At 41.8% G+C, this 25,946-nt stretch overlaps 1 protein-coding gene across 8 annotated transcripts in view; it reads right to left on the bottom strand.

The window, feature by feature from the left end:
- The window catches only part of Ccdc150 (coiled-coil domain containing 150), a 107,814-nt gene that overhangs the window by 74,635 nt on the left and 7,233 nt on the right, over window positions 1-25,946 (bottom strand). For 7 of the 8 annotated variants that reach the window (XR_002378903.2, XR_002378904.2, XM_085837329.1 and 4 more), the window contains exons 2-8: window positions 22,104-22,267; window positions 18,536-18,756; window positions 18,248-18,426; window positions 16,295-16,363; window positions 11,012-11,128; window positions 9,941-10,070; window positions 6,988-7,031 (exon numbers count right to left, since the gene is read on the bottom strand). Coding sequence is in view for 6 of the 8 variants with exons in the window: in XM_085837329.1 (XP_085693455.1) it covers window positions 6,988-7,031; window positions 9,941-10,070; window positions 11,012-11,128; window positions 16,295-16,363; window positions 18,248-18,426; window positions 18,536-18,756; window positions 22,104-22,267 (924 nt within the window). In the remaining 2 variants the exon portion in view is untranslated. The remainder of the gene's footprint in view (window positions 1-6,987; window positions 7,032-9,940; window positions 10,071-11,011; window positions 11,129-16,294; window positions 16,364-18,247; window positions 18,427-18,535; window positions 18,757-22,103; window positions 22,268-25,946) is intronic. The other variant, XM_021174009.3, reaches the window with a different exon arrangement.

Below are 25,946 nucleotides of genomic sequence, written 5' to 3'. Positions count from 1 at the left end.
ACCCTCATTCTTGTTGGTGGGAATGAAAAATAGTGGAGCATTTAGCAAATTCTTACAGACTGAAACTGTTACATGATTGAGCAACCTAGCTTCCAGGGTCTCCCAGGGAATGGAAGGCTCAGTTGTGTACAAAGCCCCATGCATGTTGGCATAAGCCTCATTCTAACTGGCTGAACTTGAAAGCAGCCAAGATGTCCTTCAGAACCTCACTCAACTCAGCTTCCTAAAGTCCCCAGGCTCAAGTACTTATATATTTTTTCAGCAAAACACTCACTGCTGCTGTATTCTATAGTGTGTTTATATACATATATCTTTTTGTTTCAAAAATGTCTTTTTGTGGGCTGGTGAGATGGCTCAGCAGGTAAGAGCACCAACTGCTCTTCCAAAGATCCTGAGTTCAAATCCCAACAACCACATGGTGGCTCACAACCACCTGTAATGAGATCTGACGTCTTCTTCTGGTACATCTGAAGTCAGCTACACTGTACTTATGTATAATAATAAATAAATCTTTAAAAAACATGTCTTTTTGTTATGTTAGGAAGCTATAGTACGTTCAGGTAATTTAATATTATTTAACACTAGAAATAAGCTATCAAGCCATAAAAACATACAAAGGAAATTTAAATTTTCTGATGAAGCCAATCTAAAAATTTATACATATGCTTTAGTAATATGACATTCTGGTAAAGACATATCTATAGCACAATGGTTACCAAGGGAAAGAAAGGAATATATATATATATATATATATATATATATATATACACACACATATATAAGTAAGAATTATATATATACACACACACATATGTAAGAATTTCTCTCTCTCTCTGTGGCCTCCCTTCCCCCAGCCTGGAACCTGCTTGCTCAAGGGTGGAACTACCTGCTCATTCGTCCTGCCACGCCTACTGCTGGAACCTGCCTTTGCTGCTTGGAAGAGGCACACACATGCTCGTCCTGCTACTGGACCCTGAGTTACTTGGCGGGAAATCGGGTTCCCTCCCCCTTCCTTTATAACTGAGTGTCTGGAAATAGTAAAATTGAGCTTTGATCAGGATCTTGTCTTAGCTCCGTTCTTTCTTCCGCCCCGTCTAGATTCCTCTCTTTTCAGCTCGAACTGCCATTCTCAGTTGAACCGTTCGTGTTGTGGACTGCGGGCAGGCCGCAACAGTTGGCGCCAGAACTGGGACCTGAAGAATGGCAGAGGGGTGCTAAGAGAAACGACTGCTGTGTGGAGCTCCACAAGAAAGGAAAGGATCTTCGTATCGGAGCAACGGACAGGTACACATGCTAGCGCTAGCCTAAAATTTCAGTTTTGTAAAGTGTTGCTGAGGATGCGGTAGGACACAAATCAAGTTTGAATCAGTGCTAACCCAACACTGTTTCTGCTTGGGTCAGCAGCTTGTTAATCGGAACTAGATACGGAAACAGGTGGTGTGCCGCAGCTTTTTAGAAAGCTGCTTAGGTGGAAGAAGGAAGGGTTTAAAGTCATGGATCAGGCGGTTGTTTTTAGTTTTCAGGAGTTGTTTCAGGCCAGAGGAGTAAGGCTTGAAGTACAATTAATAAGAAATTTTTTAGATAAGATAGATAGCTGTTGTCCATGGTTCAAGAAAGAAGAAATGATAGATTGTGGAACCTGGGAGAAAGTTGGTGAGGCCCTGAATATCGCTTAGACAGATAATTTTACCCTAGGCCTCTGGGCGCTTGTAAATGATGCTATAAAAGATGCAACTTCTCCAGGGCTAAATTGCCCTCAGGCGGAGCTTGTGGTATCTCAGGAGGAGTGCCTATCAGAGAAGGCCTCCTCAGAAAAAGATCTTCTTAACTCAAAAATTGATAAATGTGGAAACTCTGATGATGGACTGAATTTTAACAAAAATCACTCAGATAGAGGAATTGCCATTACCTTAATGAGAATTGGTCCTCTTGCGAATCTCCCGCTTCACCTATAGTCACCACTTTGGGAGGTGCTACTCATAGGGACACACAGCTAAGCGAGTTAGAGTTTGAGATTAAGCTTCAGAGGCTGACTAATGAGCTTCGGAAACTAAAAAAGATCTCAGAAGCAGAGAAGAGTAACTCTTCTGTAGTTCACCAGGTGCCGCTAGAAAGAGTTGTGAGTCAGGCTCATGGGAAAGGACAGAATTCGTCTAATACGCTGGCCTTTCCTGTGGTCAAGGTAGTTGATCAGCAAGATGCTAGGACCAGACATTACCAGACCTTGGATTTCAAGTTGATAAAAGAGTTAAAGGCGGCTGTTGTGCAATATGGTCCTTCAGCCCCATTCACTCAAGCATTACTGGACACAGTTGCGGAGTCAAACTTAACCCCCTCAGATTGGAAGACTCTTTCCAAGGCTACCAGAGAGATTAATTCGTCAGGTAAACACAGATTCTGTCTCTTCTCGTAAGTATCATTCTAAAGACTAAAATTCCTCTTGTGCTTAGAATTCAGCTGGGAGTGGAAGCTCCCAGAAGCTGTTTTCCTCTGAGCCAATTCCCCTACAGGAGGCCGGAGATTAGCTTTAGCTTTACAATTTGCATCTAAATAAAGTACCTTGACTTCTCCAAACAGAAAATTTACATTGCTACCCTCTCATTGTTTAGATTTCTTTCTTTTCTCAAGCAGGTCAATCCACATTCTCCGGTTCTCCGCCCCTAAGAGCAAACAGGTGGTACTGCTAATCTCCCTTCCAAGGACATCCCAGCACGTGGCTTTCAGTCTGAGATAAGATTTAGATTTACCAGGAGAGCTAGGGAAGTAGAAATTTCAAATATTTACAGAGATTAGTTCTTATTTTAATAGAGATGGGCTTAGTCCCTTAGCTGGCCTCTGGCTTTTCATCCTTGCTGTTACTGCAAGGTGTCCTTGGTTCCTCAGGCTAGGGAATAACAGGTATGAAGAGGAAAGACTTTCAGCTCCTATTTTAACCAAAATTAATGGTGTTAATAATGACATAATTCTTGTCTAGGCCTTGCTAAATCTGAGGTTGACAAGTCTCATATAGAGACCGCGCATCGCTCAGAACTGTGTGTATTGATTCATAATCATATGAATACAGTATGGGTACCGCTTGGCGCAGGAGATTACTGCGGAGGGAAGGTCCAGCTTGACCGTTTCTGAGTTCCCTGTGTGACACACCTGATTTGAAAGAGGGTGGTATCCGATTCCAGCTAAAAACCAAAAATACCTAAGGCTCTGCCTCCCCTCCCCAAAAGATACCAAGAGCCACAGATGTGAGTTGTTATAATGCTCACGGGAGGAATCAGGTCAATGTCCACCCAAGTCAAGGTTAAAGGCCCACTCATCTACGGATGAGAAAATCATTTGATCACCTCTGTTAAGCATTGCCTATTTAAACTTAATTAATAGGGGGGAGAGAGGTTGGAGACCTTACTGTCAAAAGGGCAAGCCCTTCACTGCCTCTCACCCAAATAAAAAAAAGCCAACTGGCCTTGTACTAGGAGCCAGCCAGTCTTACCCCTTCTCCTTGTTTCCCCGCCTGCCATCCAAAATTGCGGAGGATTATCAGCTCATTGTTATTCTAAATTTGTTTAGTTAAACTCAGCCAGGGTTCCAACGCCCTACTTAAAATGCAAACAGGTAGTTACCTATTCAGCACTAATTAGCATTATAAAGTCAGAGCCTATTCTGTTAGTGGTTTACTAGGATAATAAAGACAGTCTTAGCCAAATACAGTTTACCATTAGAAAAGTTAGGAAATCCCACGGAAACAGGTTTTTTCTTTAGCCCTAAGAACTCAGGCAGAACTATTGAACATAGATAATTTTTCTGCCTCAGGCCAGCCCTTTCTTTTTGTTAACTAATGGGAGGAGATGTGGCCTCCCTTCCCCCAGCCTGGAACCTGCTTGCTCAAGGGTGGAGCTACCTGCTCATTCGTCCTGCCACGCCTACTGCTGGAACCTGCCTTTGCTGCTTGGAAGAGGCACACACGTGTTCGTCCTGCTACTGGACCCTGAGTTACTTGGTGGGAAATCGGGTTCCCTCCCCCTTCCTTTATAACTGAGTGTCTGGAAATAGTAAAATTGAGCTTTGATCAGGATCTTGTCTTAGATCCGTTCTTTCTTCCGCCCCGTCTAGATTCCTCTCTTTTCAGCTCGAACTGCCATTCTCAGTTGAACCGTTCGTGTTGTGGACTGCGGGCAGGCCTCAACATCTCTCTCTCTATATATAATATATATATATATATATATATATATATATATATATATATATAATATATATATTATATACACACACACATATATACACATATATATATAGAATCACTCCCTGTAAATATAAGAACATACATTTATCTAAATCCAAAGAATGAACAAATATCCAAGAATATACCCTAATATATGCTAACAACTTAGCTAAAATGATACATTAATGTAGATTCATCTAGAGTAACCCTGCAATTCCAATGAGAGATACTGATAACCAGGGAGGCTACACATGTGTAGAGAGGCAGGGCATGTAGAGACAGGAGCTACCTAGGAAGTCTTCACACTTTATATTCTGTGTTGCAGTGAATCTAAAACTGCTCTAAAAGTTATGATTTCTTTTTAAAGAACTGCAGTGACAAACATAGAGCAGAGATTGAAGGAAAGGCCATCCAGTGACCAGCCCAACTTGGGATCCATCCCATAGGCAGACACCAAACCCTGACACTATTACTGATGCCATGTTGTGCTTGCAGACAGGAGCCTAGCATGGCTGTCCTCTGAGAGGCTCTACCAGCAGCTGACTGAGACAGATGCAGATACTTAACAGCCAACCATTGGACTGAGGTCGGGGATCCCTATGGAAGAGTTAGGGGAAGGATTGAAGGAGCTGAAGGGGATGGCAACCCCATAGGAGGACCAACAGTGTCAACTAACCTGGACCCCAGACCTCCCTGAGACTGAGCCACTTACCAACGAGCATTCACAGACTGGTCCATGGTCCCTGACACATATGTAGCAGAGAACTACCTTGTCTGGCCTCAGTAGGAGGGGATGTACCTAATCCTGTAGAGACTTGATGCCTCAGAGAAGAGAGATGGGATGTGGTGGGTGGGTGAGGGGGGCAGGTGAGGGAGCACCCTCTCAGAGGCAAAGGGGAGGGGGATGGGGGTGAAGAACTCTTGGAGGTGGGACTGGCAATGTGAAATGTAAATAAATAAAACAAGTTTTTAAAAAGACTATTAAAGAGCTGGGCGTGGTGCCCCAGTACAGGGGAATGCCAGGACCAAGAAGTGGGAGCGAGTGGGTAGGGGAGCAGGGTGGGGGGAGGGTAGGGGACTTTTGGGATTGCATTTGAAATGTAAATGAAGAAAATATCTCATAAAAATGTGGGGAAAAAACTGGGGGAAAAAAGACTATTAAATAGTTTCAAGATAGAGCAGTGAAAGAGGGGATGGCTAACCAATGACTGCCCCAAATTGAGACCCATCCCATGGGCAACAGCCCTGACACTAGTGGTGATACTCTATTCTAACTGCAGACTGATCACTGTCCTCAGAGAGCTTCCACCCAGCAGCTAATGGAGAGAGATGCAGAGACCCACAGCCGAACATTAGATGGAGCTCAGGGAGTCTTATAGAAGAGTTGGGAGGATTGAGAGACCTGAAGAGGACAGGGATCCACAGGAAGACCAACAGAGTCAACTAACCTGGACCCTTAGGGGCTCCCATAGACTGAACCACCAACCAAAGAGTGGCAAGGGCTGGACCTACACCCCCTGCACATATGAAGCAGACGAGCAGCTTGGTCTTCATGTGGGTCACTCAACAACAGGAACAGGGGCTGCCCCTGACTCTGCTGCCTGCCTACCTGTGGATCCTGCTCCCCTAACTGGGCCATCTTGTCTGGCTTCAGTGGGAGAGGATGCACCTAGTCCTGCAGTAACTTGATGTTCTGGGGGTGGAGGACTGGGCGGGTGATCCACCTTCTCAAAGGAGAAGAGGAGAGAGGAATAGGGGGGTGCGGATCTGCATGAAGGGGCTGGGAGGAGAGGGGGCTGACAATGAGATGTAAAGTGGATAAAGAAATAAATTTAATAAACACTTTTAAAATATATAGAATTTCTTATTAGTATTCTGATTAGGAAAAAAACTAACCTGAAATCATTCCATAAGTACTCAGTTACACTCTTATCATATAAGTTCTCTCCAAGAATAAATTCTTATATCACATATTCATTTTTATTACCAGTAAGATTTTGTGACTTCAAAGGAACACTCAAACACCTTTAAATGTTACAAGGTGTTTCACCCTGAAGTTCTCAGAATGGTGAAGACAAGCAACTGTGTACTCTGACAGACAGACTACTTCCCTCTGAGACAGGGAGAGGGGAGAGATGGAAAGTTTGGGTTAAGTGTCCTTAAAAGCTTTTTGGTAGAAGAACAGAGTGTAGCTTCTTCCTCTCCTAAGAAAACTACTTCCCAGATTTCCCAGAAGCAGGAAGATAAGCATCATGCCACACAGGCCGAGACAGCAACAGAGATGCTATTCCAAATGAGTGCTTCCCATTGTGTAACAAGATATAAAAATATTTCTTCTAAATTTCTGTAAAATTAAGTTCACATTTTTGCCCCACGTTAAGAGCAGTTTGTAGTATTTGATGCACTTACATTGCTGTGCAACCAGCAAACATGTTAAACACACACACACATATATATATATTTATATATATAATATATAAATATATATATGTACACATGTTTAGAAATTATTTTACAATTGGCAAAATCCACAAAATTCTCATTTTTGCCAGTTTACCTTTTCAAAACATGGTAACCTGCATAAGATGATCACTTAGTTCCTAATATGCAGTACTGCCTGAATATACAGCTTATTTACATGAAACTTTTTCCTAAAGATTTTTAGAAGAATCAGAAGTCTATGTGCCAGCATGATGAATGGCCACATCATAATAATGAGAGAGAGAGAGAGAGAGAGAGAGACCACCTTTGTATCCTGCCACATGAGCACATACCTTATTTTCTTCCACCAACTTGCAAATGAGGCTATCTCTGGAATCTGGAAACGAAAAATCCGTATCATGATGACGATAGCATACTAGACTGGGCCACAGAGCACTTTCTCCTAGGAGCTTTTTTGGAGTCAGTATTTTGTGGAAATAATAACACATATAGGCTAGATGCTAAGATACACAACTATCAACACAGCATGTCTACGATTTCAGCATTTGAGGCTGAAGCAGGGGAATCATGAATTGGGGGTCAGTCTTGGCTACATCGCAAACTTGTCTTTAAAAAGCTAAAATGAATCTGACAATAAATAAATCTCAACAGAACCTGGTCTACAGTCATTTGTAGTGGTAGATAAGGTCACATTTTACCAGATGTGCAGATGACTCTGGGAGGGATATGATCAACATATTTTTGTTAAATTACTGTAATCAAGACTTAACAAAAGCAGGGACATGCACATAAACCAGTAAGAGCTACATATGCAGCTAGAGACACGAGCTCTGGGGGGTACTGGTTAGTTCATATTGTTGTTCCACCTATAGGGTTGCAGACCCCTTCAGCTCCTTGGGTACTTTCTCTAGCTCCTCCATTGGGGTCCCTGTGTTCCATCCTATAGATGACTGTGTGATGGCCTAGTCGGCCATCATTGGGAAGAGAGGTCCCTAGGTCTTGCAAACTTTATATGCCCCAGTATAGGGGAACACCAAGGCCAAGAAGTGGGAGTGGTGGGTAGGGGAGCAGGGCAGGGGGAGGGTATAGGGAACTTTCGGGACAGTATTTGAAATGTAAATAAAGAAAATATCTAATTAAAAAAAAAAAACAGTAAGAGCTGTTTTCCACACTGACTAAAACCGTATGGAGAGAGGACAGTTGGGCTGTGGATAAGCAAGCAGAGTGTAGACAAGGCAGCAGCATGGCTGCTGGACTCTTACCACAGAAGGACTACATGGCAAGGAGCAGCCTGGGGAAGCAAAACAAAGAATGGATGGACACCAACACTCTCCTTGTGTTTGGATGCTCTTGCCTAGTACGGAGCTTGGCGCTGGATATTAGTAGTACCCAAAGACATATTTAAAAATCAATGTTTTGACTTTATAGAAAAATTCAGAGCTATATTAGTGCTGTTATACTTAAAGTTTAAAGAAAGACAATTACAAAACATGTTAGAAAGTCATATTTTGCATAGGATATATCTTATAAAAACTGTTTTCTAAAAGATGTGAGTCCATGACTCACTAAAGTCTAATGTGAAAAATGACGAAAGGTGAATGCTGTGATCCGTTCTGAAGTTACACTCAAAGGGTCAGCAGAGGAGAATGCCTTTCCTCCGAGAAAAATTTAATCACTTTAAGTTACGTGTGTGTTGCTTACTGTTAATATGCTTTTATATTTTTAATGCATTGAAGAAAATATTTAAAGGCATTTCTTCATCTTAACCTAGCTAGATAACTATTTGTACTTTAAAGTAATAAAACTATACCAAGGAGTGGCTAACATTGAGCATACAGTTGGTACTCAGACAGGCTTCTTCTCTCATGCAAGTTTAATTACTACTTTTTACTCTTCATCTAGTGATCTTCCACATATACTTCCCAAAATCCAAGTCAAGTCATTCGTCTAAGTAACAATGACCCACTCAACAGAGAGCTCGCCCAGTGGAAGGCTCTGCACGTCACTCTCTTGGTGGTGTGTGTGGTAGGTCCTTGAGAACACTCTCCCCAGATCTTTTGACTGTGTGTAATGAGTATATTTTCTTACTTTTCTGACAAAGATGTCATAAAGTGAAAATGAGGAAGAAACATAAAATATAACAATCAGAAGACAGAAGGTTATTTCTGGGCCCTGCCAGTGAGAGCTGACACAGTGACTCATAAATCAGGCAGCCCTAAGTGAAGGCGTCTAATGTGGGACAGTGGACCTTGCAAAACCACAGTCTAACAACTAGAGTTAAGTCACCAACTTTCTCTTTTCTCTACACTTCCTGTCAGGCTGCTTTCTTGTTGGTACTGTCTGGATCACTGCAGGTAGCACACAAGAGGAAACACTTGGCTTACAAAGAGAAGGCACATGATTAAGCTTTTCTTCTCCACTTCTTTTAGAACTCTGAATTGCTTTAGACAGCTTTGAGCATGTCAGTGATACAGTCTATGCAAAAGCTCTACGTAAACCATGAAGTCTTAAGCATGTGAGGAGAACACTCATGGTGTCTGCATTGGAGATTGCCTAACACTGCTTTAGAGGGCACACTGACAACAGCAGGAGCCAACGGGTTCATGACCATGCACTTGCAGTCAAGACTCTGCTATTCACAAGTCTTTATTTGAGAACTCATCTGTAAAATGAGGGGTCACGCTAAGCTCTTTTTCCAGGTGCATTACAGTCACCCACTTCTAGGAATATATGCTAATCCAAACAGATTAGCAACTAGAAGAATGGTGAGCCTGGCTGTGGTAACTTAGTAAGAATAGCCTCGTTTCCTTATTAATAGTTCATCACCAGTCTTCAATGTAGTGTCTAAATGTTCCCACTAGTCCAAACTGAAGTGATCAAGAAGGAGAAAACTTAAAGAATGATTTATAAATATGAGGCTCAGACTTAATGGCATCTTAGACATTTGTAAGGCTTAGACAAGAAGATCACAAATTTAAGGGCAACCTGGCCAACTTAGACCTATCTCAACAAACACACAAACACATCAACCAGAGAGAGAGAGAGAGAGAGAGAGAGAGAGAGAGAGAGAGAGAGAGAGAGAGAGAGAGAGAGCGCTCAGTTTGCTTAGTATGAGTAAGGTCTTACCCAACCTGTACCACAAAAAATTAAGATACAATTTATTACCAATATTTATCTTGGTCTAAGTACCATATATAGAAAGCAATTTTTTTCACTCTGGGTTGTAGGAAGTAGCACCAACCCCAGCCAACTAAACCATTCTGGCTCTTAGGAGGGTTTGCATACTCAGATCAGACTTGAGCTGCGAGATAGTCATCCCCAAGTCTTCATTCTTCTGCTGTTCCTGGGCCAGCAGGTCTTGGGTTGTTTTCATAGAGCTGTGTAGGGCAGTGCACTTCTGCTGCAAAGTGTGTACCTGGAATTGTGTAAGAAAAACTCAATTTCTGGATGATAATGCATGACTAGACAGAACACATGGGAGGTAAAATTTTCAACCTTATTGTCACAGAGAGGAAAGGGACATAGCTGTATGTCACAGATGAAATCTCATCAGACTATAGTTTCTTACTGAAGTGCTGTCCAATACAGCATTTTGTATGTACTTTAACAAAATAGTCAGTAGGCACAAGAGGATACTGAGCACATGGAGTGTAGCCAGAGCAAGTGAAGAATTGTACCGTTAGTGTTATTGACACTTAACCAACTTTGACTTAAATAGGATCTTTCATAAATTCCTTAAGTAGAATACACTCCTTTTATAATTCAGTTGTGATATATAGTCATTGGGGAAAATGAGAGGTTATGCACTCAAGTAATAAATACTAAAATATAAATTTACAGTATCCTAAACACATAAAGGTATTTTAAATATTAAGTATAACAAATGCAAAAATATCATGTAATATGAATATGATAACTGAAAGGAGCAACATAAATACGTTCCTGGTTATTTCACTTATTTGTTTCAAGGGTTAGTTCCATTTAGTTTATTTTCTATCCAGACCACATACATATATATAGCTTTAGCTAAGATAGTGTGTTCCAAAATCAATGCTTATAGCAGAGACTTCACATGCAGGAGGATCCTGCACCAACAGAATTTGCCTCTATAAAACCTGTGACAGACCCAGTTTTCCGGGCCTCAGCTTTCTCATTCATAAACTAAGAGTGCTGGGTTGGATTGCAGAGCCTTTTCTTATTTTTGCATTATATTTTAAAGACTGTAGTGAGAATGCTTACAGGCTACTAAGGAAAGGATCCTTAACAAAGCTAGAGGAAATAAACAAAATGAGAAGCTCACAGACAGAGTGTAAGCTTTTCTTTTGGTGTCTCTAGCAGAAGGGAAGGCAAATCTACCTGCTGCCGTTCTGCCTCCACCACTGACCCCATCTCTTGTACTTTGAGGAGCATGGACGATGCAGATGTCTCAAGAGATTCCCTGACAAGCTTCTCCTGAGCCAGTTGTCGCCGTAGCTAAAGAGCAACACTGCAGTTAGGGAGAGCAGCGGACATCATTGAAGTGTAACAAAGATGAAATCAGCATGGCAGTTTACAAGGTTTGCCAGCCCATCCCCACACCTTCACGGATCACTCTCAAACATGCTTGTTTCTCCCTAAAAGTGAAGTTGAGTTTGTTGCCCTCATTTTTGTTGTTGGAATCTGTTTTCCAGCTTGGGAGCCAAGACCCTGTAGTAACTCAGAACCATCATGTAGAGCGCAAACAGATAGAGATGACTCAGTGGACAGCAAGTCACAAGGACAAGCAAGCAGCGTGAGAATACCGAAGGGACTCAGGTTTTGTTGATGACGTTTTAGATACAATACCAAAGTTCCTATCTGTGAAACAAAATTTTTAATTGGACCTCATTTATGTAAGAGTTTCTGCTCTCTGAAAGATACTGCTAAGAAAATGAAAAGACAAAACTATAGATTGGAAGAAAATGTTTGACTAAGTCACGCTTTGATGGAAGACTGGTATCCTCTCTTAGTCTGTTATCTGTCGCTGATATACAATGTCTGAGGCTGGAAAATGTACACGGAATTGAAGTTCACTTACCTCACAGTTTTCAGAAAAACAGCCTGGCTAACCACACATGTTCCGCTCTCACCAAGGCTTCATGATGGAAGCATCACCAGGGCGATATCACACAGGTAAGACGAGAAGCCACACATTCAGGGGCCAGGCTTACTCCTTTTTATAACAACCCCACTTTCATAGGAACAACACCAATCCCTTCCAAAGGTGATTATCCTCAATGAATCAGCACCTTCCAGTAGGCCTCCCACCTCTTAAAAGTTCTGACCACCTTCCAAGACTACTAGGAATCTAGCTGTCAGTACATGAATCTTTATGTGATACCTTCAAAACAAACCCAAAATATACAAAGTAATACACTCAAAACTAAAAAGAACCAATTACTAGAAAATAATCTAAATTATATTTCACTAAAGAAGATATGTACAAGAAAATAAGCATATGGAAAGAGCCTCACATTATGTAACCTTAGGGCATCCAAAGTACAACAAGGTAAAGCACACACCTGTTAGAATGGCAAAAATTCAAGATGCTGACACCAAATGCTGAGGAGAATGTGCAGCAAGAAAGACTCTTCCTCTTCAATGGTAGAAATGCACTAATGGTCTTTTTAGGTTGTAAGATGGGTTGGTAGTTCCTAATAAAGCTAAGTGTGGTTTTCACTCCAACCCAGAAATCATAATCTGAGGTTATTTGCCCAGATGAGTGGAAATCTAATGTCCACATAAACCTGTAAGGGTCTGCAGCGCACACCCTCCTCCAAAACTTCAGGGTCCATCACAAAAAAAAAGGGGATGGAAAGATCCTAAAAGCCAGAGGCAGTAGATGACTACAGTGTAGAAGTATTTCCTATTCTCTGTACTTTCATTAATTATGGGTCTCTGTGTTAAATACCATCTACTATACTAAGACTTTCTGAAAAAAATCATATGAGAAACTACTACTACAGAAATCTCTTAAAATATAAGCATACATGTAGATTGCTATCTAAATGCAGGTGAGGGCAGGCACAAGATAAGGCTAGAGCTTGTGCCTAGGCAGTGGTTAAAGAAGGCAGGCTGAGAGTTTTAAAGACAGGAGAGAGAGGGAGACACAGGGAGAAGGAAGGAAGATGGAGGAAGATAAAAACGAACTAGATTCCATGTGGCTTTAAATAGCCACAGGTAGCTGTGAGTATCATATAAGGGATGGATAATTACAGGACAATTTGTCCAGAGAGGTGGGACGTTTATATCAATATCAATGGGATCTGAGTTCATTGTGTGGGTGTTTTGTGGGTTGAGAATTTACTGATATAAATCTGACTGATAAATTACAAGCCTCTAAGAGTTTTGATTTTACTGGGTTACTGGGATTTGTGACAGCTAACCAAAGGGGACAGCAGAGAGTGGGTTTGTGAGAAGTGTACCTTAGCTAGCCTTGGAAATCAGGGAGTGTTGATTGGGTTTGGGGCCAGCCACAGGGAGGAAAGAGCTGTTTCAAAGCTGTGGGGAGGCAGAGCCAGTGTGGGTGAAACAGGACCCAGCTAAAAGTAAAGTATGTGGTCATGGCCTGTCCGTCAGGCTGGAGACAGACCAACTGCTTATTATTTCATGAAACACATACACTATGGTCAAAGGAACTTAAATGGAGTAACCCTATAACAGAATAACAATGATATACTAGACACCATAGGCTAACGAAAAGTTCAGTGTCAGGAATGGGTTACCTCTATTGGAGTTGTTAGCCAATGATGTCCTAAAAATATACCTTCCACATCAAATACTATAGCTATTACCACTGTTCTTGGTAACTCTCCTTAACTTCCCAGGAAGACCCTATTGATGAAGACCCCACATACTTGAGTCACAGAACATGAAGAAATGAAACTGGTACAGATGTTGACGCTTCCTCCCTTTTGGCTAGCTGTCAGAGTGCTGGAAGGTACTACACATTCGACTGGAGGACATCACCCTCAGCCAGCTGTAAACCTGACCTACAATAACAGTCTGTTTGTGAAGATGCACTCAACAGTGAAAAAGTGGCCCGAATGTGACAGGAACAACAACCACTTTCTGACTGTATTAACGGCCTAAAGCTTCTGTAAGGGCATAGCCAATAAGACAAACTGGCAACCTACAGATTGGGAAAAAAAAAATCTTCACTAACCACACATCTGAAAGAGGGCTAATATCCAAAATATATAAAGAACTCAAGAAGTTAACCAACAAAAAAACAAACAACCCAATCAAAAAAAAAAATAGGGTAAACCAAGAATTCATAACAGAGGAATCTCGAATGGCTGAGAAGCAGCTAAAGAAATGTTCAAAGTCCTTAGTGATCAGAGAAATACATATCAAAAGGACCCTGAGATTCTACCTTACACCAATCAGACTGGCTAAGATCAAAACCTCAGGCATCAGCACATATTGGCGAGGATGTGGAGAAAGAGGAACACTCCTCCATTGCTGATGGGATTGCAAATTGGTACAACTGCTCTAGAAATAAATCTGGAGGTTTCTCAGAAAATTGAAAATAGATCTACCTGAAGACTCAGCAATACCACTCTTGGGAATATACATAAAATATGCCCCTCCATGCCACAGGGGCATGTGTTCCACTATATCCATAGTGACCTTGTTTGTGATAGCCAGAAGCTAGAAACAACCCAGATGTCCCACCACAGAAGAATGGATACAGAAAATATGGTTGATTCACACAATTTCAGCTATTAGGAATGAGGACATACCGTGTTTTGCAGGCAAATGGATGGAACTGGAAAATCTCATCCTGAGTGAGGTAATTCAGACCCAAAAGGACATGCATGGTATATACTCACTAATAAGTGGATATTAGCTCCCCCCCCCATCCCAGTACAGAATATCCAAGATACAGTTTACAGAACTCAAAAAGGTCAACAAGCTGAAGTGCCCAAGTGAGGATGCCTCAGTCCCACTTGGGAGGGAGAAGAAAGTAACCACAAGGGGGAAGGGAGAGGGGAACCTGGGAGGGAAAGTGGAGGGGGGAAGGAGTGGGGTGGGAGAGTGGGGAACCTGACCTGGTATTAAGTGAGGGAAAAGGACTGAAGCCCGGAGGGCCAGCAGAAAGAATGTAAACAGGCAACCTCAGGAGGTAGGAGGTTGGGGGTACCCCCAGACAGTACCAGAGACCTGGGAGGTGAGACACTCTCAGGAATCAAAAGAGGGACCTTAGATGAAATGGCCTACAGTGAGGAGAAGGAACTTGCAGAGCTCACCTCCAGCACAAAGTCAGGGCATCAAGTAAGGGATGGCGTTGCCATCCTACAGACAAAACTCTGACACATAATTGTTCCTGTCTGAAAGAACTGTAGGTATGGAAATGGAGACGATCCTGAGGAAAAGAAGGTCCAGGGACAGGCCCAAAATGGGATCCAGCTCAAAGGGAGGCCTCTAGGCCTGCCATTATTACTAAGGCTATGGAGCACTCACAAAAAGGAACTTATCATGAATGTCCTCCGAAAGACCCAACAAGCAGCTGAAAGAGTCAGATGGAGATATTTGCACCCAACCAATGGACAGAAGCTGCTGACCCCTGTGGTTGAATTAGGGAAACGCTGGAAGAGGCTGAGGAGGAGGGTGACCCTGTAGGAGGAACAGGAGTCTCAATTAACCTGAACCCTCAAGATCTCTCAAACACTGGATCACCAACCAGGCAGCATGCACCAGCTGAGATGAGGTCCCCAACACACATACAGCAGAGGACTGCCAGGTCTGGGTTCAATCAGGGATGATGCAAGTAACCCTCAGAGACTGGAGGCCCCAGGGAGTTTAGAGGTCTGGTGGGGTAGGGGCTGAAGGATGGGGAAATCTTCATGGAGACAGGAGTACAGGGAAGAGGTATGGGATGTGGAACAGTCAGAGGGAGGACCAGAAGGGGAATAAAATCTGGAGTTTAAAATAAACAAACAAACAATTAAAAAAAAAAAAGGTTCACTACACAAGATGGAACCCATGTTTGGCACCATCACTGGAACCAAGAACCTGAGGCAGGTCAGGTCATAATTCTGACGAACTACTCTTAACTGGAGATAAAGGGGAAACGTCTTAAACTGAGTGCTAATGACTTTTCTTTATACCCTCAGACCAGTGCATCTGTAAAACTCCATCAGAGAAGCTTCTGTCTGGAGTAGATGACAGCTAACACAGACCCATAACTAATCTGACAGCTTCTAATAGCCACTCCTTCCAGAATTCTAAACAATTAAGTTGACATGAAGGTCTCAAGGTAAAATAACAAGTGTAGAGTTCTCCATTTTAACATGCCTTTCTAATAAAATGTCACACAAAGGGGAAGGCGCTCACTAACAGCCTAGGAGCCACAGTATGGGCTACCTGGTTCTCTACTGGCTCAGCAGGGCTTATTTTGTTGTTGTGGTTGGGTTTTTTTCCATTTTTATGGCAGTTTTGACACATAAGAACACCTTTAGCAACTGAGGGCAGTACTCTTACTTTAGTTACAAGTTGCATGGTTTAAGTGTTCATACAATGACATGAGTTCCTTTTCAAAGGATTCTTTCATTCTTTACTTTCTCAACTTCCCTCTGCAATTCCAACACCTCCTTCAACATCTGTCTTTTCTCTTACCTCTTGGATTTTAAGGTTCATTTTACGCTTTGTGGTCTTTAGTTCCTCCTCAATAACAGCCGCATTCTTCTAAAAAGAGAAGGAGGAAAGATCTAATAACCCGAAGTCACAGGAAGAAACTGTCTCTAGGAGGATCATGTCAGTCTTTTTCCCTGACAGTGTATAAATGCACACACACACACACTCACAGGTATGTGTGTACATGTGTGCATATGCATGTGGAGGCCAGAAGCTGATAGTGGGTGTCTTCCTGCATCACTCTCTACCTTATACATTAAGGATCTCTCACATGAACTCAGACATCCTTTAACCTGCTAGTCTAGTTAGTCGGTTTACTCCAGGGATCATGTTCTGAGGGTTTGGGATGCCTTTGCTTGCTTAGAATTCACGTGAGTCGTGGGGAGTCAAACTCCAGCCCATAGTTCTATTTTTATTTTAAGATTTATTTTCATGTGTATGAGTATTTGCCATGCATGTATATATGTGTACTGTGTATATGTCTGGTGTCCATGGAGGCCTGAAGAAGGTGTTAGATCCCCTAGAACTGGAGTTATCAACAGTTGTGAGCTGCCATGTGGGTGCTGGAAATCAAACCTGGGTCCTCTGCAAAAGCACAAGGACCCTTAACCACTGAGCCATCTCTTATCTCTTTTGTGTGTGTGTGTGTGTGTGTGTGTGTGTGTGTGTGTGACTATGTAGCCTTGTCTGGCCTGGAACTTACTACATAAACCAGGCATAGAGATATATGGCTGCTTCTTAAGTGCTGGGATGTACCTAAGAAGGCATGCACCATCACTACCAATTTCAAATACTATCCATGCTCAGGAAATCAGAATGAAAAAAAAAAGGCTTTCATCATTTACTCTTTTTAATTATTATTAATAGCCCCACAATCCTAGATATAAAGACTCAAGTCATGGTTGCCTTCTTTCGTACCTTCAGTTTAGATCCTATACCATATTCTAGAATATCAATAAAAGGCTATCTAGAATATTCTTTTACCTTTCAATAGCTACAATTCTAGTTCTGACCCATGCAGGATCATTACTCAGCACAAAGATCCATAATTGATTTCTTGGTTTCCAATCTCCTCTTCCCTCAGTTAATATACAGTAACATCTGGTTAGTTTTCCCTCTTATCATTTTGTGTTAAAATTTGCTATCATTCCCTACTGAATGATCCAAGGTATTGATTATTCTTGAGTTTTAGATGCTGTATAATGTATTAACTAATACTCAGGTTATTTCCCAAAAGTTAACTCTCACTCCAATAAAGCTAGAGTTTACACATTTAACCCAGTGTTACCAAGCAGAAAAATCTGAGTTACAGGAAGAGGGCAAGCCTGTGATGATCTTGGACAAGACACTTTTCAGCTCCATTACTCTTACTAAAATAGACTGCTTTAATATTATGCTACTTCTTGAGGACTTTCAAAATAACCTGATAATCTATTAGCTTGCCTGGTCCATGGCAACAGAACAATGCTGCTGGCTTCCTTTCTAAGCAATATGGCTTCTTTGCTGACTGCCAGTGAGTGTACTCCCTGAAATGCCCTTAGGGACTGCACCTTCAGATCTACATTGGCTGGGGGTTCGTCTCTTCTCAAGTGTGCCTGAACACACTTCCTGTGCACTTACTGTTCTCTGCTTTCTACTTTGGCTTTTTCCTCTTGAACTTACGTTATGCCTTGACCTCCCAACTACAGTGTAGCTCTTAAAGAGGGCAGAGTCTAGATGCTCACTATCTTCTATACACAGCAAGGAGTCTGTGAGCTACCACTGACAACATACACGAGTGGAGGTTATCAGGGCAGACAAGCTTCAAATGTCAAGAACCTAATGTCAAGCTTCAAATGTCAACACCACCCATCTGTGACTCAGTTTTATGGGGCTGTTGTCTCTTCTAGTCGAGATAGATCAGGAACAATGCACTACAGAACACTGACCACGAACCTTTGTCTCCGTTGCAATTTCCAGAGTGGCAGTCAATCTCTGCATTTCATCCTGTGCCCTGTCTTCTTCCTCCTTGACAACTTTCAATTGCTGGCGCAAATTCATCACTTCAAGTTGCAACAGCTTCAGGCCCTTGGAATGCTCCCCTTGTATTATATTCAGCTGATCGTTCAGAAAAGCTATGCACAGCACAGAAGACAGCAGCGGAAAGGTGAATGAAGCACAGACTCACAGGCCCACCAAGCACCCACCCAGAAGCAGAGCCTCTGCAAGCCTCTCCATGCACACCTGTTTTCTGTGGATTCGATTCCTTTTCAGTTTGCAGGTGAAAGATGTTCATCTTCAAGGACTGAATGAGGTTCTCCAAATAGCACATTCGATTTACCAGAAATTCATAGTTCCTCCACAAATTACCTGGGCTTTCTGGACAAATTGCTTCATTTGGGATAGGACTAATGGCTTTCTGGCTGGCAGGGTCTTCTAAATAGTTTGGAGTTTCTAATGGACCTCTGAAAAAGCACCCAAAACCAATATTACATAATGGAATTTCTACTGTGGTAAGCCAGCCTTTGAGCCAATGTCAACTTTCCAATTAGGATAGCAAGTGACAGCAACAACATTGGTGGGACACAAGGCTCATAAGGCTCATGACTCCTCTAGACAAAAGTGCACCAAATAAGCCCGGAACACAGATCAGTTCTTTCTAAAAGAGTGTCCAAAACAAGGTGAGACTCTTCCACTATGCAATTGAAAATACATGCTCGATTCATGGACAAAACTGAGGCACAGTCAGATTCGATCTCTCCTCAGGGCATGCACCAGACAACTAGGACAAAATCTCTAACTTCCAAATTTTCCCTAAGGATAGAAGCAGGTGAAGTACATCACCGTAACTTAAGCCAAAGGTTTGTGCTCTTAATCTCCTGGCCATAAGAACAAAAGGGAGTGGGAATATACATGCCCCTAGACCACAGAACAAAATGACAAACACTTCCTAAGACTTGATTCCCAGGAAGAAGAAAGATAACAGGCTTAAATTCAAAAGCTCTCAGTTTCTCCCTAGAAGGAGTTTGCCAGGGTTCTCTCCCACTGCTGCTGACAAATTAAGTAGACAAGCAAATCGGGCTCTAGCAATTTAAAAAGGTGCTCAGCACATCCCAAACCTTCTCTCCAGCTTATCCTCCAACTACCAATTAACTAAACTAAACTGATGAAGGATGCATCCAAATGGAAAGGAAGGGCCACTTGAGAGTCTTCGTAGATCACAACAATAGAACTCCAATGCCTGGAGGAAGCATAGCCCTTCCAGGTGATCTCCACCCTCACTGTGGTGACAACTCCAGGTCTAAGATTCTTTCTGAAGTTCTTCTAAAGTTGAATGCCCTGCCTTCTACAGATTCTACATGAAGGACTAGCTCTTTGACCACCTAGCTCTGGGCTTGATGGGATTCTGCATTTCTGAATGTCTTTAAACAACCAATAATAAAGAGGTGGGCATTATGAGCCCACCTCCAACAGCTATTTTCCAGGGTCAGAGGTGCAGTGTAAATGAGAGCAGACACTTTACACACAGATCCTCTTGCCAGTTAGTGCAGACAACAGGCTTTCAGCTTTGCCCTCAGGACAGAAGAACTGGAACAGGAACCTAACATCCTAACCTTTCCAGATACATCTAGATGGCCTGTCCTTTATCTATTGCAAAGCCCTGAAAAGCAAAAGTCATATGACTGTTCCAATAAATGCAGGAAAAAAACTGACAAATCCAACATCCTTTCATTAAAAAGCTGCCAACAAACTACATATAGGAGGAATGTTCCTCAACACAGTAAAGGACACACACACAACAGGACCAAAGTTAATATCATAACTGCAAAAAGTTGAAGACTTTCCTCTAAGGTAGGAAGTAAAGGCTAAGATGTCTAATTCCATAAGGAGCATTGAACAGAGAGCTATAGAAGCCCTAGTCAGAGAAACTAGGAAATAACAAAAATAAAAGGCATTGACATCAGAAAAGAAATTTAACTGTCCAGTTTTGCTAAAGATACTTATGTGTAGAGGACAGTTAAGAAAGGTCTAGGGAGATAGCTCAGTCAGCCAAGAGACTGCCATGTAAGCAGGGAAGTGCTGAGCTCAGATTCCTAGCCCTCCCACAAAAAGCAGCAGCATACATCTATAACCCTAACGGGGGTGGAAAGGCATTGGCATAGGCTAGGGGTGGACACTGGCTGACTTCTTCAAGCTTGACCTTAGTTTTTGAGACAACGTCTCTCACTGAAATTTTATCTCATCAGTTAGGCTAGACTAACTGGCTGGTAATCCTCCTGCCTCCACCTCCCTAGTACTAGGGTACAAGCGCAGATATGCCCAGCCTTGTAGGGGTTGCAGAGTATGTATGTGGATGTTGGTCCTTGGAGTCTGAACTCAGGCCCTCAGACCTGCATGGCAAGCAGTTTATAGTGAGCCATTTCCCATCCCTTTAGTTGTTTTTTTTAGTCTGAAGTTAAAAAATAAAAACCTTTTATGTCAATCAACACAAGACATGATACATAAAACATGGTAAATATTACTTTTAAATAGCAATGTAGGAATTGAAGTTAGCATAGAAGTAATATATTCCTATTTTAAGAAATTTTTAAGCAAACTAATTAAAATTCTCATTATCTTATCAAAATACTGAGCATTTATACCAAGTTTAATCTTTAAATGCTTAAAGGTAATTTATGGATCCTACAATAGCAACTAGACTACTATAATGCTTTAATTTGAGACACTCAGAAAATATATAAGACCTTTCTAAAACAAACCACACCAATAAATTCCATATTGGCTGCAAAAATATGTATTTCCCTTACTATTAACAAACCAACTAACTTTAAAACAACAACAAAAAAATTCTTTTGTGATACAGGTGGGAAAAATAGTTCGGTTTGAGTATCTGATTCTAAACTGTGAAATAGTTAAGGACTTTAAACCTGCCTCTTAATTTATAATAACCATGATAGGGAAAAATCAAGGCCAAATTAATGGCATGAATTATTTCAATTTTTCCTCTGATTTCCTAATAAGATCTAAAGTAGTGGCCATGGCTATATGCTATGTCTTGAATATAGTGTTCCTCAAAGGCTCAGATAGTGAAGCCATCTTCCCCCACTCTCCTAACTTTGCTCTTTATGGCTGCCAGGAGGCTGCAGATCTTCCCCGCAAGGTCTTCTCTGCCATGATGTTCTGCTTCACTTCAGGTCCATAGGACCAAGAACCCAACTTCTGAAATGGAGAACCAAACATAAATCCTCCCTCCCTTAAGATGTCCTCAAGGGTATCTTTGTAATAGCAACAAAGATCTAGCTAACTTACGGTGGTGGTTTGAATGAGGTATCCCCATAAGTTTTAGGCATTTGAGTGCTTGACCCCCAGCTGATAGCCCTCTATGGGGAGGGTTAGAAGTGTGGACTTGCTGGAGGAAGTGTGTCACTGAGAGTGGGCTTTGAAATTTCAAGAGACTCCTGCCACTCCTATTATCTTCTCTGTTTCCTGGTTCTGATCAAGATGTGAGCTCCTAACTGCTGCTTCAGCTATCTGCTTCCTTCTATGTCCACCCCACCATCATGAACTCATATCCCTTAGAACAGTAAACACCAAATAAGCCCTTATAAGTTGCCTTGGTCATAGTGTTTTATCAAAACAACAAAAAAGTACTTAAGCCACATACCCTATCACAGAACCACAACTCTATCTAAAAATACACTTGTGTCAAAGTTCATATGGAAACTTATTTTCCAAAGGTATCTATCTCATCTGCTTTTTACTAGCATTAAACTAAAATTCTGCTGCATTCTAGTTAAGTTTTCTCTGTTACCGTCTGTCACCGTATCCTAGCATTATTAGGTCATCTCTCAGAGAGCTGGTCTGTTCCTCAACTATTCTCATCTTCTGCTGAAGTACTGTGAATGTTTCAGAAGCTGTTGCATTGATGTGGGTTGGAGACAGGACTGGTCTGCACACTGTAGTTTCCATTTGCACCTAAGATCAGAAGGTTACAATATTAGCATATTAGTTCTCACATTGTTCAAAATAATCACTGGCCCTTCCTTTGAGAGGATTACACGTCCTGTCTTAGTTACTAGAAAATGGACGTAGGTCCAGATTTTCTCAAATATAGGCACAAGCTTTAAAAGCTAACTTGTCGTGAACCATCTTTTTTACCCTCTTCTGTGAAATAAGTGACATTCCAGATAGATTTGTTCCACAGGTCAGGGCCCCAGAGTGACAATGACATGGAACATCCATGACAAACAGTTGAGTAAACAGTAAACCTATGTAGATGTGATAAGTTGTTAAGGATTACTAAGTACTTTGTTATCACATTATAATCTAATCTATCCTATTTGCTATTTGTAATCACATCATAGGGACCTAAGACTTCTGAGGGGGGATTTGTACCACCTATCCATTATAACGTCATAGTTTATTAAGTATACGCCAAAGGCTGATGCTGAAGTCTTGGTATGCAGCATGGTGGATCCAATTATTAAGAAGTGGTTGATCTTGGGTATACTAACTTCATCACAGAACTAATGTTTGATGAATTCACACCAAATGGGGTAGTTGGGGGTAAAACCTCATTAGACGCAGAAGTAGAACATTGTGTGTATGTGTGTAAAGGGTACCACTTTCCTAGACTCCCTCTGCTTACCAGCAAGTAGTGGTACTCTGATATCGTGCTATGATGCTCTGCCTTGCCATGGGGCAACAGAGACTGGGCCAAGTGACCATAGACCCAAAACTATGAAAACAGGAGATACATTAAACCCTTCAATCCTAAGTGCTTTTATTAGACTTTTTGTTGCTGCAACAAATAATGGAGAAAAGCTTAAAAGGTGGTACTGTGGCTCACAAACTAAGAGGCTTCAGTCCAGCATCATGAAAAGGGTCTTGAAGAGCAGAGTAGCTCATAACACAGTGGTCAGCCAGTGGAGAAAGAGAATATCTGCATTAGCAGGCTTTCTGTTTTCCTCCCTTGACCTAAGTCCAAGCTCCAAAAATGCATGTAAAGAACTGGGATGCTACTAAGATGTTTGAGGGGTAGAGATACAGTTTAGTTGGCAGTGTTTACATGTAGCCCTGTTCAGTCACCAGCATTGCATAAACCTGGCATGGCCAGGGCTTAGAAGGTAAAGGCAGGAGGATCAGAAGTTCAAGGCCACACTTGGCTACATAACACATCTAAGGTCAGCCTGTGCTGCATGAGACTCTGCTACAACAAACATACAACAATAACCACAAAAAACCCACTGAAATGTTGGTGGGAGTTAGTGAGTGGAGCTGTGGCAGTCATTGCATAGTACAGAGAACACCATGGCCTTAGAAAGAAGAGACTTAATCACTGTCTACTGTCCTGTCTCTCTGGACAATGGGCACAAAGTAAAGAAGCTCATATCTACTCATTCTTTTTCATGCCTTCAATTTGTAAAGAAAAAAAAGCAAAAGACATGGGCAGATGTTAATGGAGTATCCGGACATATGTCTTACTTTTCTATTGCTGTGAAAAACAACATGAGCAAGGCAATTTATAGAAGAGTTTATGTGCATCTTACAGTTTCAGAGGGTTAGAACCCACAACCATCATAGTAGGGAATGTGGCAGCAGGCAGGCAAATAGGCAGGCAGGCAGAACATTTGAGCAGTAGCTGAGAATTTACATGACAAGACAACAACCATGAGGCAGAGAGAGCAACCTAAGTAGGGATAGTGTGAGCTTTTGAAATCTCAAAGCCTGCCCCCAGTGACACACTTTTCTCAAATAAGGTCACACCTCCTAATCCTTCTCAAGCAGTTCTACCAACTGAGAAGCAAGCATTCAAATATACGGGCCTCTGAGCTAATATATTCTCAGTCCGTCCACTACAATATGCATCCCTGGAAGAAGAACAAAGCAGAACAACAAAACAAGATAAGGAGATACCTGCCCATGCTGCTATATTACTCAGTATGGTATTTCTTGTGTAACAAGAAGGAAAGCCCTCACACTAACCCTCCAGAAATGGTTCTGCTGCCAGAACACAGGTCTAGAGCAGTCTAAGCTACATGGAGAGAAAATGGAGCAGCGCAGTGGAGAGATAAGTTACTGCCATTCTATTTGTGTCAACTGCTAAGAGTGTGTTTGCTAAGTTGGAAGTAGGGGAGGAGAAAAAGTTGAGAACAAGTGTTTAATGAGGCTTGTGCAGACACCACTGATTCCTTTGTCTTCTATGGAGAAGAAGCTGGAGAGGACGGATCCAGCATCCTCTGCAGGTGGCACATCTAGGAGATGCATACTAGCCAAAAAGGCATCAGGCAGAAAGGAACAAAGGAGAGTCTGGGAAGACTTTTGGTTTTCTGATTAAAAACAGAAATAATAGACACCATCACATCCTTCTCCCATGTAAGGCCAAGTTTTCAAGGCTCTCCTGCAGTCAGCCATTGTGGAGAATGGAATGAGAATGGCCCCCATAGGCGCGTATGTCTGAAAGCTTGGTCCCCAGCTGGTGGAACTATTTAGGAAATATTAGGAGGTATAGCTTTGTTAGATGACTTGTGTCACTGAAGTGGGCTTTGAGATTTCAAAAATCTTTCCAGAGTCAGCTCTCTGTCTCCAGCTTGTGGATGGAGATGTGAGCTCTCAGCTACTGCTCTAGCATCATGATTGCATGCTTCTCACGCTCCCCAACATAAGGGTCATGATCTGTAACCCCCAGGTTAAATATTTTCTTCTTTAAGTTGTTGTTGATGGAATTTAGTCACAGTTGTAAAGTAACTAAGACAGTCATACATACATACATACATGCATGCAAGCAAAGACGTGCCTCACCATGCAGCACTTACATATAAGCAGAGACATGGCTCACCATGAAGTCCTTACATACAAGCAAAGATGTAGCTCACCAGCACCTTAGTTTTTGACCCTGTTGCTATGAGGAAAATACTCTGACACAGACAACTTAGTGGGGAAAGGTTTTAGTTATTTTCTTTTACAGTTCAAGGTACAATCCACTAGAGCAGGGAACTCAACACAGGAGGAGAAGCTTAAAACAGCGGGTAATAGTGTATCTACTGTCACAGAGAATAAGAAACCCAACTATTGCTAAGCTTACTTTCTCCATTTTATAGAGTTCAAATCTCCTGTCAAGGAATGGTGCCACCCACCCAATTTTAATTTAGAGAATGACCTATGAACATGGCTCATCTTGTAGGTTATTCTAGATTCTGTCACGTTAGTAACACTATCATAATTCCATCCTCTTCAACTTGCCACTAAAACATCACTTTGAAGTTAAAACCTTCTAACCCTGACTTCATAAAGATCATGACCATTTTATAGTATGAAATTCATTCAGCCTAACTTTAAAAGTCCAAGGTCTCTTAACTGTGAGTTCCTTTAACATCAAAACAAGTTGCATACTTCCAACACAGAATTTCACAAAATAACTATTCCTATTCTGAAATGGGAAAAGTTGGGGTACAGCAAAAAAGAAAACCAATTATATCACACCTAAGCTAAAATCCACCAAGACAAACACCAAATTCTACACACCTATGCCTGGAATCTGTGGGTTTATAACATAGTCAACTGGGTTCCTAACGGCTTGAGTAGCCCCAGTCTACTTTTTCTGCTACCTTCAGCACACACAGGGGGTCTCTCCTAGGTGGTCAATTGCATTCCA

The sequence above is a fragment of the Mus caroli genome, unplaced genomic scaffold (assembly GCF_978045245.1).
Source record: "Mus caroli unplaced genomic scaffold, Mus_caroli_1 scaffold_1, whole genome shotgun sequence".
Classification (NCBI taxonomy): Eukaryota; Metazoa; Chordata; class Mammalia; order Rodentia; family Muridae; genus Mus; species Mus caroli.
This window is presented reverse-complemented; position numbering and strand designations above follow the sequence as displayed.